This window comes from Bufo gargarizans, chromosome 3 (assembly GCF_014858855.1).
Source record: "Bufo gargarizans isolate SCDJY-AF-19 chromosome 3, ASM1485885v1, whole genome shotgun sequence".
Classification (NCBI taxonomy): Eukaryota; Metazoa; Chordata; class Amphibia; order Anura; family Bufonidae; genus Bufo; species Bufo gargarizans.
Genome location: NC_058082.1, coordinates 481,539,087 through 481,554,703, shown reverse-complemented (window position 1 = coordinate 481,554,703; position 15,617 = coordinate 481,539,087). Strand labels below are relative to the sequence as shown.

General features: G+C 45.9%; 1 protein-coding gene across 2 annotated transcripts in view; it reads left to right on the top strand.

The window, feature by feature from the left end:
* FLOT2 (flotillin 2) overlaps nt 1–15,617 on the top strand; it is a 52,676-nt gene that overhangs the window by 20,487 nt on the left and 16,572 nt on the right. Inside the window, exon 3 of one of the 2 annotated variants that reach the window (XM_044283805.1) lies at nt 5,075–5,165. In XM_044283805.1, coding sequence (XP_044139740.1) covers nt 5,075–5,165 — 91 coding nt within the window. Of the gene's footprint in view, nt 1–5,074; nt 5,166–9,559; nt 9,651–15,617 lie in introns of both variants that reach the window. The other variant, XM_044283804.1, reaches the window with a different exon arrangement.

The window sequence follows — 15,617 nt, the reverse complement described above, 5'->3', positions numbered from 1 at the left end:
GTAGGCGTCTAGGGTCAATCATGGCGCAATATCGGCAGCATTATTCACTAGGTAACAATACTCCACATCTGTAGGGGTCCACCAGATCTCTTCAAACCAACCAGACTTTGGTCATTGTTCTCAAGTCACATTACCTGATGTGGCAGCACCTAGACATTGTTGAAAATTGCACCAGAATTTGGTACTTATTGGAGCAATTTGTCGCATCAAGCTCACCAGGGATGTAAGACGGCTGGAAAGGGGTCAGGGCCTAAGATGTGTCTGGTGTAAAGCTAAGGCCCCCTGCACACTATCAGGATTGCGTGCGGAAAATCCGCACCGTAGGTCATGTACATTGTATTCTATGAGAATTTGAAATTCTCAATGCACACGATGCAGATTTTTTCCGCGCGGATTTTGACCTGCGGTGCGGATTTTAAAATCCGCGACATGTCAATGAATTTTTTTTTTTTTTTCCTGACCGGATTTTCTTCATTCACTTAGTGAAATCCGCATGCAGAAAATCCGCACCAAATCCGCATGCAAATCTGCACCAATTAATGCGGATTGACCGCACAGATTTGCCTGCGAACACCTGCGGATTTCAGTGCGGATTCTCCGCACATGAATCCTGAACGTGTGCATGTACCCTAAAGGGGTTATTCGGTAATATATCTCGATGACCTATCCCCAGAATAGGTAATCTGTATCAGATCTGCAGGGATCTGTCACACGGGATCTCTCGACAGTCAACTGTTAGAAAAGGCCGGACGCTCATTGAACGCTGCGGCCTCTTCCTAGGCCATGTGGTGTCACCGTACATCGGGAACATGACCTAGTTAGATAGGTCATCATTTCACAGTTAGCTCCTTTAAATAAGTGTTTAGTCCTGCACCAAATCGATCATCCAGCATATGCCACTGAGACAAATGTAGTGCATAGTTTGCCACCTACAGGATTAGTAAATCTGCCCCATAGTATGGAAAGGACCCTATAGGATATTTGTGGATACTGGGCCGCTGCCCTGAGCTTTGTGCAAAGTTACCTGATTTACTGCTATGATTGTAGCGTATCTGTAGGATAGAAGTTGGTTTACACCCCGTTCTTGGAACAACATTCGTATAACAATATCCTAATTTTCCAGTTGTATAGTTGATTGGGGAGGATATACGGCCAGAGCCATCAGTACAGGTGAGAGCAGCAATACGAGGATCACGTAATAGACAGTATGTCCGTCTTTTCTCCTGGGATCTTAAGGATGACCAGACCTGTTAAAGATCTTCTCAGAAGTGGATTAGCTTGAATCCTTCAGCATACATGTAGGAGCCGCTTTCCTGCAGCTTACACAACAGGTGTCATTTGGCATGCACTAAAATAGGTAAACAGATGATAGAAGGAAGTGAGATTCTGTGGTTTCCCCACACATTACAAACGGATACTCTTCCTTTACTGCACTCCTCTGCTGTATACAGGTATATATGCACACTCCTTGCCAAAAAAAATAAAACACAAAGAAGTTGTTGGAATCAAATGAGACTTTTTAGGCTAAGGCTACACGACAACATGTATCGCGCGACAATAAGTCGCACGACACAGGGCACAGCTAAACTGCCACATGTGTCGCGCAACATTTTATTGTGTGACACTTTTATAATGATAGTCTATGGTGTCGCGCTGCCACTGAGACTCAACAGTCGCAGAAAAATCCATCTTGGATTTTTTGCTACTGCCGTGTCAGTCGCAGCATGTCGTATGTTGGAGTGCGACACCATAGACCTGGGTTAGGCAACCTCCGGCACTCTAGCTGTTATGAAACTACAACTCCCAGCATGCATACTTGCTCTGCTCTTCTAAGAACTCTATATATACAAACTGAAAAGAATGGCGCGTTATTAGCAGGAGGTGCTCAAACCCACATGCAGTCGTGCATGTGTATATATAGGGGAGCAAATCCTGCACTTGTGGCCCGTTGCTAATAGCGATCCCCAACAAAAATGCATACGGTGGAGGATGCCCGCAGCGAACCACAAGTACCACAATAGACATACTACACAAGGTAGCAATGATGTGGATGTGATAAATAATATAACAAAATAATAGCAAAGACAGGTGCACTCTGCGGTCTTGCTAAACCCTCAAACTGATTTTAAAATTGAGAGATTAGTCAACATGTCCTACGGTGTAAAACATGTCTAAGCCCGGGCACCACGTCAAGGTTTCTCAGTAGCCATTTTTGCTGGGGATCGCCATTAGCAACGGGCCACAAGTGCAGGATTTGCTCCCCTATATATGCATGCACGACTGCATGTGGGTTTGAGCACCTCCTGCTAATACCACGCCATTCTTTTCAGTTTGTATATATAGAGATTCTTGGAGGTGTATAAACTCCAATTTAAATGTGCCTGTTTTCCATCTACAGGCCACATTTAGGTGCACCTGTGAGGCCTGGGCCATATCAGCCTGTCTTGAGTGGGACTCGCAGACTCCTCCCTCCTCCCATTGCAAGCATGGTTACATGCTGGAGGTAACTGGTGAGCTGTTTTGTGAGTCGGCCTCATGCTCCTGTAATTTGCCCACTGGCTCCTGGTATTGCCCCATACGGCTCAGGTAGGAGAGTGTTAGGCCCCGGGCTACTTGAGAAACCTTGGCGTGGTGCCCGGGCTTAGACATGTCCTACACCGTAGGACATATTGACTAATCTCTCAATTTTAAAATCAGTTTGACGGTTTAGTAAGACCGCAGAGTGCACCTGTCTTTGCTATTATTTTGTTATATTCTAAGAACTCGCCTTGAAATGAATGGAGCATGCTGGGAATTGTAGTTTTGCAACAGCGGGAGTGCTAAAGGTTGCTGATCCCTGCTGTAGAACATCATGACAAAATGTCGTCGTGTAGCCCTAGCCTTATGTGTGAATGTAATGATGATATGTGTAAGTGATTATATTAGAGCAAAAGGAGAAGTTTATTGGGGTTCTAGTACCTGTTGTGCCGCCTCTAGCCCAGATACAAGATGAGATTCGGTTGGGCATGGAGACATACAGGTTCGGTATGGTCTCCTGCAGCACATTTTCCCACAGAGTGAGGATCCTGCACACTCGTAGGTTGCTGGGAGCTGGTGTCTCATACATGCTTGATACATGGCGATAAATCTGCCAACCGGCAAGACAAGGAAGTGTTAGTCTGGGGGAAACCCTTGTGGGTGAGTATTATCCTGCTGAATATGCCATGAGAGGCAATACATGTGGCGGCAGGATGTCCTATAAATATCACGGAGCTGTTAGTGTCCCTTGTATCACTACTGGAGGTGATGGCTCCCAGGTCACCACACCAGCAGTTGGGGCAGTGCGTTGCTTCACAGCAAAAGGCAGGACTGAAGCGCTCACCTCAAGCCCTCCATTCTCTAACCCAACTGTGGTGTGATCCCAAACAGAAACTGGATTAGTTTCCAAAGACAATATTTTTCTAGTCTGTAGCAGTCCAGGTTTCTCTTTCACGACACCACTGCAGATAAAAGCGATGGCAGGACACATAATGGGCACCATGACACCAAATCTCCTTCTGCTAAGCATTTGGAAATGGTCCGGGCAGAGACTGGTATGTAATTAAGGTACCACCTGCGTCTAGATGGTGGACAACCTGTGGAAGCTGCTGGTGCTTGTCAACAGATCAAACGATCCACTGTACTGGTGGTCTGTCCGGAGCTGGTTCGCCATGTGTGCATGTTGTCGCATAACGACTGCGTCTAACCCTTTCTAACAGCTGGGTCAAAATGGCCTAGATCAGGCATGCTAAACCTGCGGCCCTCCAGCTGTTGTAGAACTACAACTCCCACAATGCCCTGCTGTAGGCTGATTAGGCTGTTCCGGCATGCTGGGTGTTGTAGTTTTGCAACAGCTGGAGGGCCGCAGGTTGAGCGTGACTGGCCTAGATGGTGGCAAATTTATCCTAACAACTATCCTGCTTCTCTCAGTCCAGTAATGGGCCCCCTTTCATAGTCTGTCAACTGGGCAAACAGTCTTCAAGTGCGTTGTAGAGGCAAGTCCGGCACTCAATCTCTTACCAAGAAGTATGCTACCCAAAAGTAGCCTCTGAGAGCCTTGTTATACGGAAGCGGGGGAAGCCATTTTATGCCCTTTTTTTTTGCAAGACCCAGTGTCTTGATATATCTGCCTGAGACATAACTACTAAGTTTTCTATCTGGATGCATTATGTTTTTATTTTTATTTTATTTTTGTCAATGAGTGTACTTGCATATCTATCGTATATAACTGGACTTGGCGCTAACAGAGTGCTAGCTGAGAAACGAGACCTTGCCTAAAAAAAAAATGAATGACCTTCTTTGCCATTGGGATATTTGTGTTGTGTGTTCTGCTTTTAGAGAACCTTTATTGCCAGGCCCGTTCCATGCATGTCCTATATAGACGCTCGTTTACAACAGGTTTGTTGTTTTTGTAAGTGTAGTCAATGATGAGCGGGTCATTTTGCACACCTCATCTTTATATAGCATTGTGATCTGTAGTTTTACACAGGACTGCAACTAAACTTATTGCATTAACAGCAGGAAAAAAACATATTAAGCTAAAAGTATGCAGCCCCAAAATCTGGCAAATTCAACTCTTGTTAAGGGTCTATTCCGCATTTTGCGGAACGGAATTGCGGACCTGCACTTCCGATCCTGACAAAAATAGAACATGTCCTATTCTTGTCCGCAATAGCGGACAAGAATAGGCATATTCTCTTAGTGCCGGCAATGTGCGGTCTGCAAAATGCAGAATGCACATTGCCACTGTCCGTGTTTTGCGGATCCGCAAAACACACACGGATGTGTGAATGGACCCTAAATCTGTACATTTAATTTCTGCCATTTGTGACACCACTAGCAAGTTGTGGGAGTAGTGAATAGTGCCTGTGATAACACACGTTCCCGCTCCCTGTCAGACACCTTGCATGGCCTGCTCGTGCGGCAGCAGACTAACACTAACCACACTTCAGTTCTGCGTTTTATTTTTCCTTTTGGTGTAACTGGTTTGTGTGTTCCTTTCTGGTAACTGCTCTGTGTATTTGCTGTCCTCCTGCCCTCATTTAACGCTGCTCAGACTGTCATTGGAGGTTATGACCATCCTATGTCGCTGCGAGAATATTGAGACATCGGAGGGGGTCCCTCTGTACGTAACAGGGGTTGCACAGGTAATACACTTCCAGCTTCCTAATTCTGCTCCTCAGTTTCTTGATCTCTTTTATTATAAGCAGAAACGACGACCAGAGGACTCTGCACTAACCCCTAATACCATCCTCTTCCTCCCAGGTGTAAGCTTTCAACTTTCCTTCCCATGTTCTCTTCCTCTCTCATGTCCAGTCAGCAGTCACCTTTGGACGTAATGTGAAGCTCTAGTGAATACAAAAACTTAAGTTTACCAGACATTCTCATAAAGATGCCAACAACTTTACCGAGTCGCAGAAAGGCTCTGACTAATCGCCGCTTTCCACCACAGCCTCCTAAAACAGGAGTCCACGTCTTCTGTTACATGCCAGGTCCATGCGCAGGAGGATATGAATCCGGCTCCATTGGGATATCGCAGAATAAAAGATATAAAGACTAATTAGAAATAGAAGCCAGTCTGGGGATCTGATAACCTGAAGTCTGCGTCTATAACCTCCAGCCATTATCACCAGGGACGGCTTCTTCCCAATAATTGCCCATGTTGGGCTACTTTCACACACTCACATTTGGTGCGGATCCGTTATGGATCTGCAGAAACTGATCCGTTTGATCCATTTTGGCTATGTTAAAGATAATACAAACTTTAACACTATTGAAAGTCAATGGGGGACGGATCCGTTTTCTGTTGTGCCATATTGTGTCAGTGAAAACGGATCCGTCCCCATTGACTTACATTGTGTGTCAGGACGGATCTGTTTGGCTCAGTTTCGTCAGACGGACACCAAAACACTGCACAGCATCGTTTTGGTGTCCGCCTCCAAAGTAAAATGGAGGCGAAACAGAGGCAAACTGATGCATTCTGAGCGGATCATTATCCATTCAGAATGCATTAAGGGCAAAACTGATCAGTTTTGGACCGCTTGTGAGAGCCCTGAAACTGATCTCGCAAACTGAAATCCAAAAGGCCAGTGTGAAAGTAGCCTAAATGTGCCACAAATTTGATCAGTTCTGCCGCCGAAAAAATGTGCTGCTGACATACAGTGAAACTGCATGGGCACGAGCGACCGCAGTGGGGTCCACATACGGAAGGATGATTGCTGCGTGTAAATGCACCTAAACGGTCTGTTCCTGATCATTGCACTGTGTAACCAGTCAGAACCGAAGCAGAGTTTAGTTTCCAAGTTTTAAAGTGGTTTTCCAACTACCGAAGTTATTCAACGAAGTCGTACGAGACTTTGCGAATAACTTACTTTGGCTCACCGGAGCCCATACATAAATCTCCAAACAGTATTAATCCAAAGTTTTGAATGAAGCGACTTTGAATGTAGCATCTGAAACTCACTTCACCTTTCATTACTGTCAGTCACTGATGGTTGTACACCAGGAGGTGTTATCAGTGATTGATAGCATTCTCTGTATAAGTGTGTATACGGACATAGCTGTCAGTCACTGATGGCTGTACACAAGGTGTTATCAGTGATTGATAGTAGGGGTGGGCGATACAGACCATATGTGATATAAACTATATAAATTTAGTCAACGATAGAGATTTCGTTTATATCACGGTAGAACATGGCATGCACCGCTCCTGGCACGCACCATGTTCTCTGAGCCGGCACAGTCCCTCCCTCCCCACTGTGTGCGGCTGCCACTGACCACCAATGAGGAGGAGGGGGAGGGACTGTGGCCACTCCACCACCAATGAGAGCAGAGGAGGGGAGGGGCTGTGGCCACTGCGCCACCAATGAATATAGTTACTAAGCCTGAATACAAACGTAGCCTGCATGTGCCGGCCATATCCCATACCTGGCCTCTACTACTGTGCGCAGTGATCCGCCGCAATTAACCCATCAGGTCCTAAGTGGTTAATTGCAGCGGATCATGGCGTGCAGTAATAGAGGCCAGGTATGGGATATGGCCGGCACATGCAGGCTACGTTTGTATTCAGGCATATTAACTATATTTTTTGGTGCGGTGGCCACAGCCCCTCCCTTCTACTCCCCCTCTTCTAAGTATTCTATTAATTATGCCCCCTCCACACGATTAAATCATTAGTGGCAGTGGCCCCAGGGTGGCAGCTTCTGATCGGAGCCCCAGCAGTGTAATCACGGGGCTCGGATTGGTAACCATGGCAGCCAGGACGCTACTGAATACCTGGCTGCCATAGTCGGCTCCCTGCTGCGGTGTGCACTGTGCACAGGGCAACAGGGAGAGTGTCAAGTCCTATTCACCCTGATAGAGCTCTATTAGGGTGAATAGGACAAGGGCTCTAGCCCCTAAGGAGGCTAATAGTTATTAAATAAAAAGTAAAAAAAAAATCGCAATATAGATTTTAGGCCATATCGCCCACCCCTAATTTATAGCATTCTCTGTATAAGTGTGTATACAGAGATAGTGGTCAGTCACTGATAGTTGTACATGAGGAGGTGTTATCAATGATTGATGGCATTCTCTGTGTAAGTGTGTATACAGAGATAGTGGTCAGTCACTGACAGCTCAGTTGAGGTGTAATCAGTGATTGATAGCATTCTTTGTGTAAGGGCTCATGCACGCGACCGTATTTTGCGATCCGCAAAAAATACGGATGACGTCCATGTGCATTCCGTATTTTACAGAACAGCTGGCCCCTAATAGAACAGTACTATCTTTGTCTGTAATGCAAACAATAATAGGACATGTTCTATAATTTATTTATTTTTATTTTTTGCGGAACGGAAATATGGACATATGGAAACGGAATGCACACAGAGTAACTTACGTTTTTTTTTTGTTGCTTGTTGCGGACAATATGAATGGTTCCGCATACAGTCTGCAAAAAAAATAATAATGGAACGGACACTAAAAGAAAATACGTTCGTGTGCATGAGCCCTAAGTGTGTATACAGAGCTGTCAGTCTGAGATTTCAAAATGCTCAATCCTTTCTTGATGCTTTCCTCCCCCCTTATGAAACAGACATTCATGCTTAGCCAAGCTGGGTAATGTCTATGCGAGAGTCGAGAGAATCACCATGGACCAAACGAGTTTAGTTAGTAGCCTATTACTTACTGTGGTGTTCTTTAGCTCTGCACTCTTCCAGGGCAGACACTGAACAGAGGACCTCTCTCACCCCTCTCTAAGGCCTCATGCACACGGCCGTGGCTGTATTGTGGCCCACAAACAGCAGGTTCGCAATATTCGGGCACCGGCCGCATGCTCCCCGCATCACTGATGCAGACCCATTCACTTGAATGTGTCCGCAATCCGGAGCTGAGGTGCGGAACGGAGGCACGGAATCCCACAGAAGCACTACGGAGTGCTTCCGTGGTGTTTGTCCGTGCCTCCACACCGCGGTGCGGACGGATCACGGACCCATTCAAGTTGAATGGGTCTTGATCTGTCCCGGGCGCTGCATGGATGTTGCCCGTGCATTGGGGACTGCAATATGCGGTCCCCAATGCATGGAACGGCTGTGTGCATGAGGCCTTAGGCTCTGTTCATGTTTCTGGCATAAATGGCTCCGACACAACACTGTGGTTTCCATCACACAGCAGAACCTATTGACTAGACTGTTCTTCCCGTCAAATATGATGGAATGTGCAATATAGGTTTCTGACGGAGGCTCTGACGCAAGTGTGAACACAGCCTTATACTAATTACATTGAACATACACCCGTGACCCGACTGCTTTCCATTGATCACAACAGATCACGTCATTAACTGCTTCTATTTTCTGGATATTTACAGTTAGGCCGAATGCACACGGCCGTGAGCGGTCCGTGGAACGCACGGCGTCATTGGTTGCTATGACGCCGTGCGCTCCCTGCTGTCGCCGCAATACAGTAATACACTGGTATAGATCTATACCAGTGTATTACTGTATTGCGGCGGCAGCAGGGAGCGCACGGCGTCATAGCAACCAATGACGCCGTGCGCTCCTGCTCTCAGCAGGAATCCAGCCCGTGGTTCCACGGACCGCTCACGGCCGTGTGCATTCGGCCTTATAGTGAGGTGTAGGCCCCCAGGATCTCAGACATATGATCTGTTGACTCGTGCTTTTCATTTTCTGACCAGGAAGGTGTCTGGTTCTGATATTGTTCTTTTCGAGCGCTGATGGGCACATACTCCCAGAGGCTCTTCTCTTTGGTGTAAGTGTAGACTATAGTAACCTTATTACACCGTCTCTTTCACCTACCTCACCTGAGGTGTCTAAATGCTTAAATGCAATAAAAATACGTAGCTTCTCCTGGTGTAATCCACTCCCCTGTCCAGTTACTTACCTTTTGGTGCTGGTGTATTTAATTTTACAGAAGGATTATTTGTGTTACCGTCTGAGCTGAGCATTGCGGACATTGTGACTATGGACTAGAAGGGGGGAAGAGATCTACGGGAAGTGTAAAGTTGATGTTTGAAACTGTGCAAATGTCTTACCTTTTTTGGCAGGATTTCCCTAGAGATAATGACGTTACAGCCCAGGTGTGAGGACGTAGAGACGGCCGAGGGTGTAGCGTTAACTGTCACTGGCGTGGCCCAGGTACTGTAACTCTCTGCACCTCATTTTGGGAATGCATGTCTCCAGGAATGGATACAGTCTGATGCCATGACAAGTTGGCACATCGGGTCTGCAAGTACAGACACTCGGAAAAAAATTCATAAGCATGTACAAAGTGAAAAGAAAATGAGAAATGGTGTACGACTATAGACTGGATGATGTATATGCATATGTAAAATTATGATCCACTACTACTACTGCTGCTACAATTGTAGACATGTCGGGCTGGACTTGGGTATAGCAAATTCTTATAGTCCCTGGAAACTTAAAAGGGGGACTATGTCATCAGTGCAGACAGGTTCAGGTCCCACATCTGGGACCAGCTCTGGTTTCCAGAATGAGACCCTCCAAAGTTAAGGGTAGTTTCACACTTGGCAGTAAGAGATTCAGGCAGGGAAGAGCCTGCTGGAGCTCTCTGGATCTGGCATTGCCCGCCGGCCCCATTAACTATAATGGGCATTCAGATACCGTCTGGCAGTGCCGGATCCAGAGAGCTCCAGCAGGTTGTTCGCTATCGGAACAGCCTGCCAGATCTCTTACCGCTAGCAGAGCAGCTGTGTATGTGCAGCCACCCTCCTGTCCCTGCTATGGGCGTTCTGAAAATACTGGCTGTTTCCAGCAGTCTCAGAGTGAAGCATCAGAGCATTTCCCCTTGCCTCGCGCTGCATCGCACAGGTCTGTTTACTGCCAGTGACATACCGGGCTTCACATCACTATGCTAGGCGGAGCCTCTAAAACAGCCTAGGCCAGCGCTACAGACCACCTATCTGTTTCGGTGACGTCACCAGGCTCGCTGCTAGGCAGAGATTTCCACCTAACAGTGATGTGAAGCCTGGTACATCATCGGCAGTAAATAAACAGACCTTGCCCTGCATGATGCACAAGGGGGAGCATCGGAGCAAGGAAATGCTCTGATGCCCAATCTGCATCTTTTGCTGATTACACATTACCCAGTTCTTTTCTACGGGGCCACAAAATATTCAGACAGCACACAGATCTCATCCATGCCGCCGTGCCACAAATTATAGGACATGTCCTATTATGGTGCGTTTTGCAGGCAAGAATAGGCATTTTGACAATGGGGCCAAAAAAAGGTATTTTAGTCTTAATCTATTGTAACAAATCCAGATAAAAAAATATTCCAATCATAAAACAGAAGTTGCCTTCATACGCCACACAGAACCAGGACCCCTGGAGGAAGCGACTGCGTTGAGGTCTCAGGTGCTGCAATGGTCTGTATCATTGTAATTTTTTTGCACTTTGACTCATATTCCCCCTTTTTGGGTTATGTTTACTGGTTCTTATGCTGGTTCTATGTCCTGATCAATTGTGTGCCACATTGTAGCTCCTGGTCCTGTGTGGGTATGGAGGTAACTTCTGTTTTAATCATGGAATATTTTTAAACTGTATTTGCTACGATAAAGATTCGTTTTTTGATCATTTGAATATATTGTGTGGTGTCGCTATTCTTGGTGTTTTTTCAGTGGTTGGGGAGAGCAAGATAGGCAGACGTAACTTTTGTGGAGCTTTTCTCTTCAGGAGCAGTATGAATATGAATTTTTATTCTAGCAAATTTTACTTAAGTGGAGTAAAGGCAGGTTTTCACAGTGAAGTGCTGCCTGCAGTGAGCTGCGTCACAGCTCCTTTCCTCTACTCTGAGGCACCTGATCCTCCTGCTTGGATACTACAGTTGTCGGAGCATAGCCGCTAATTACAGCACAGTGAAGCTCAGCCTTTAGTACAGCAAAATTTGGAAGGAAAAAGGTCATATTCGCACTGCTCCTGATGAGAAGTGCTCCAGAAAAGGTATGTTTGTCTTGCTGTCTGGCGCCTACTTAGTGCTGTCAGCAGTTTTGCAGAGCGACAACTGCTGACAGAATCCATTTAAAGGGAAGCTGTTACATTAAACATGATGTCTCGGCCGAATGCAGCATGGGATAGAGCAAGATGAGCTGAGCAGATATATAATACAGTGAAAGTCATTTTAATTGTTTAAGTTTCTGTTCATTCTGGGCTATGAAGTCCAGGAGGCGGTCCCATCGGTGATCGACAGCCTTTCCTCTATGGCTGTGTATACAGAGAGCTGTCAATCGCGGATGGGACCACCTCCTTGAATCCAAAGCCCCAAATGAGGAGGAATATAAATGAGTAAATTGCAAGTTTTAGGCTCCATTTACTCGTCCGTAGCGTGTTTTGCGGATCCCCAAAACACTGACACGGCACTGTGCGTTCCACATTTTGCGGCCGGCACTAATAGAATATGCCTATTCTTGTCTGCAATTGCGGACAAGAATAGGACATGTTCTATTTTTTGGGGGGGGGGGGGGGGGGGACGGAAATGCAGGGCCGCATTTCCGCAGCTGGGCCGCACATCGTGCGGCCCCATAGAAATTAATGGGTCCGCAATTCCGTTCCGCAAAATGCGGAACGAAATTGCGGATGTGTTAATGGGGCCTTACTGAATCTTTCCCAATAAAACCATATATAGCAATCTGCTCAGCTCCTCCTGCTCTATAACATGCTGCTGGCAGATTGCACTACATTTTAATGTTGACGGGTTCGAATTTAAACAGTGTTCTGGAAGAAATTACCTGTAGGACACGTAACGGATACATAACTGGCACCTGCACACGGTGTCCATTACACATGGCTCTGCCGTGCAGCAAATCTACAGCATAATGTAGTACCTGCTAAGTAGATGAGATGTTAAAAATCTCATTGACTCAGTGCAACTTATCCGTGCGTAAATGGACCTGCGGTGTGATTTAGAAATCTTTAGCAAATCCACAATAAAATCTGCATGTAACACTTGAGAATTTTGACACCGATTATCAGGGAAACACAGCCACACACAAATCCATGCAGATAATTCTCATAAAATACATGCATTTATATGCAGGTAGCCTTAGGCCCTTTTCACACAAGCGAGTTTTCCACCTGGGTGCAATGCGTGAACTCATCGCACCCGCACTGAATCCGGACCCATTTATTTCAATGGGTCTGTGTACATGAGCGTTGTTTTTCACACAGCACTTGTGTGTTGCGTGAAAATCGCAGCATGTTCTGTATTCTGCATTTTTGATGCATTGCTGGCCCCATAAAAGTGAATAGGGCGGCGTGAAAAACGCATTCCATCCGCAAGCAAGTGCAGATGCGATGCGTTTTTCACTGATGGTTGCTAAGAGATGTTTGTAAACATTCATCACGCAGCAATGCGCATTTCACCCGTGCAAAAAAAAACTGAACCACTGAACGCAATCACAGACAAAACTGACTGAAATTGCTTGAGAAATGGTGTGAGTTTTCCGGAACGCACCCGGACCTAATCCTCGTGTGAAAGGGGCCTCATAGTATGGCATGCCATGGAACATGCCGCAAATATTTATTCCCTTTCTGCAAAAAAATTATCTGTCTCTTCTCTTAAGGGAGCATTCACACGACTGTAAGTGTTTTGCGGTCCGCAAATTGCGGATCCGCAAAACACTGATACCGGCCGTGTGCATTCCGCATTTTGCGGACTGCACATGGCCGGCGCTATATAGAGAATGCCTATTCGTGTCCGCAATAGCGGACAAGAATAGGACATGCTGCATATTTTTTGTGGGGCTGCGGAACTGAACAACTGATGCGGACACGCCGGACAGCATACGGTGTGCTGTCCGCATCTTTTGAAATAAATGGGACCGCACCCGTTCAGCAAAATTGCGGAACGGATGCGGATCCGTTTATACGGTCGTGTGAATGCACCCTTAACTGGAGAGGAGGAGGAGTAGTAGTAGTAGTAAGTCAAGTATTTAAACATTGAGTTCTATGAGCGCCTTATTATGGATCCAGGCATCATAGATCTATGATTATGGTTGAGTGCATGTATTGATTTGAGATTTTCATCAATGGATTATTTGATCTGATATTTCTTCTTTGTTCTCCTCTGCATGAGTTATTAATACCTGCTAAATGCCATGTAAAGATGTCCTGCTTCACTATGTGTCCAAAATTGTCCACAAGTCAATGTATGGCATTGTAAAGATGACTTTTTCTTTTCCCCAGGACTGTTGTGTTACTGTCTCCTGGAATTTATGTCCCATGTGTCACTGTTATATATGTATGCACATATAGATAATGTCTGACATATTGTATATTATGTACTTATTTCTTGTACTTGCCTGGTAATTGGATAGTTTGCAGATATGTTATTGTTTGTGTCCTCTTGTATGTAAGGTCATGTGCACATTTGTACCATCATATCCCTTTCATGTCCCAAATCCCCTGATGACGCCACTTTGTGCCGTTAAACATGTTGGGGATGGGGGGGGGGGGGGGGGCGCGTGTGTGTCTATGTGAATCTTGTATTTTTTAACAAGCAAATGTCCTGTGTGTGTTCAGATTTAAAGGGATTATCTGGGATTTTTACTATCGATGATCTATCCCCTGGCGCACATGCTGTTTTCTGTTGCTGTTCCTGATCACTGCTGAGGTCTATGGCAAAGACCAGCAGCAGCGGCGGACAGGAAGAGAGAAGGGAGACTGGCACTGCGCGCTCTGTCTCCTCATACAGCTTATCGGCGGGGGTATCGGATTAAAGACCTATCCTGATGGTAAAAGCCCGGACAACCCCTTTTAAAAGATTGACAATCCGGTACTCCAGTCTGACAGGTTGATAATTAATAAGTCTGGATCTTTCCAGTGTTAAAGGGGTTGTCTCATCTTAGACATTACTGGCATATCGCTAAGATATGCCACCAACGTCAGGTGTGGGACCCACACCTATCTTCAGAACGGGACCCCCAAAGCGAGAGGAAAGCAGTTGACCATGCATGGCCGCACTCCCTTCATTTCTATGGGACTGCCAAAAATAGCCAGGCTCTGACTTGGCCATCTCTGTCAGTCCCATAGGAATGAGTGGAGCAGCAGCCTTGCTTTCATGGTGCGCTCTCCATTCATTTCTATAGGACATCCGTAAATGGCCAAACACGCTTGCTCAGCTATTTTCGGAACTCCCACAAAAGTGAATGCGCGGCTGCCCTCCTTCACTTTCAGGAGCCTGTTCTGTGACCTGCACCTATCTGACATTGGTGGCATATCGTAGCGAAATGTCAGTACTGTCTAAGATATGACAACCCCTTTAATACTAGCAAAAAACAGACTTGTTGATTATGAGCCTGTCAGATTGGCGTACCAGATTACATATTTTGCACACCTTAAAAAGGTCCAAATCTCCAAAATGGTTTGAATAAAATGGGATTTACACTCTTAGAAATACATGAGATAAAACTTATTTTTGAAAGTTATTATTAAAGGGGTTTTCCAGGTCCTCTGATACTGATGACCTATTCTCAGGATGGGTCTACTCGTTATTATGCTATCAGTGAGGGTCTGACACCCAGCACCAATCAGCTGTTCCCTGCAGCCTCTGGAACTAACAATGTGATTGTAGAGGGAAGCACAGCTCCGTTCTAAGTGTAGTGGCCGTGCTGGGTTACTGCACTTTAGCTCGCTATTGAAGTGAATGGAAGCTAAGCTGCAGTAACCTGGCATGACCACTACACTTAGAACGGAGCTGTGCTTCCCTCTCCATTCACATTGTTAGTTCCAGAGGCTGCATGGAACAGCTGATCATTTGCGTGCGGGGTGTCGGGCCCTCACCAATCTTATTTTAAAGGTGTTTTCCAGGCTTTTAATATTGATGACCTATTCTCAGGACGCATTAGCCACCCACACATGTCCGAGCATTGGTTCAGCTTGAAAAAGGGCACCTATTAAAAGGGCCCGAAACGTAGCACTGATGTCTATTGATAATCACTGATGTTGAAATAAATTAAATAAAAGAGGCAATAATCCAAAGAAATACATTGGTGTGCAGTCTTCAACCATAAATATACAACAGTTAAATACGGATCCCCAGGTGGAGGGAGATCAACCCGGGGACGTGCACCCACAAAAGGCATCAGG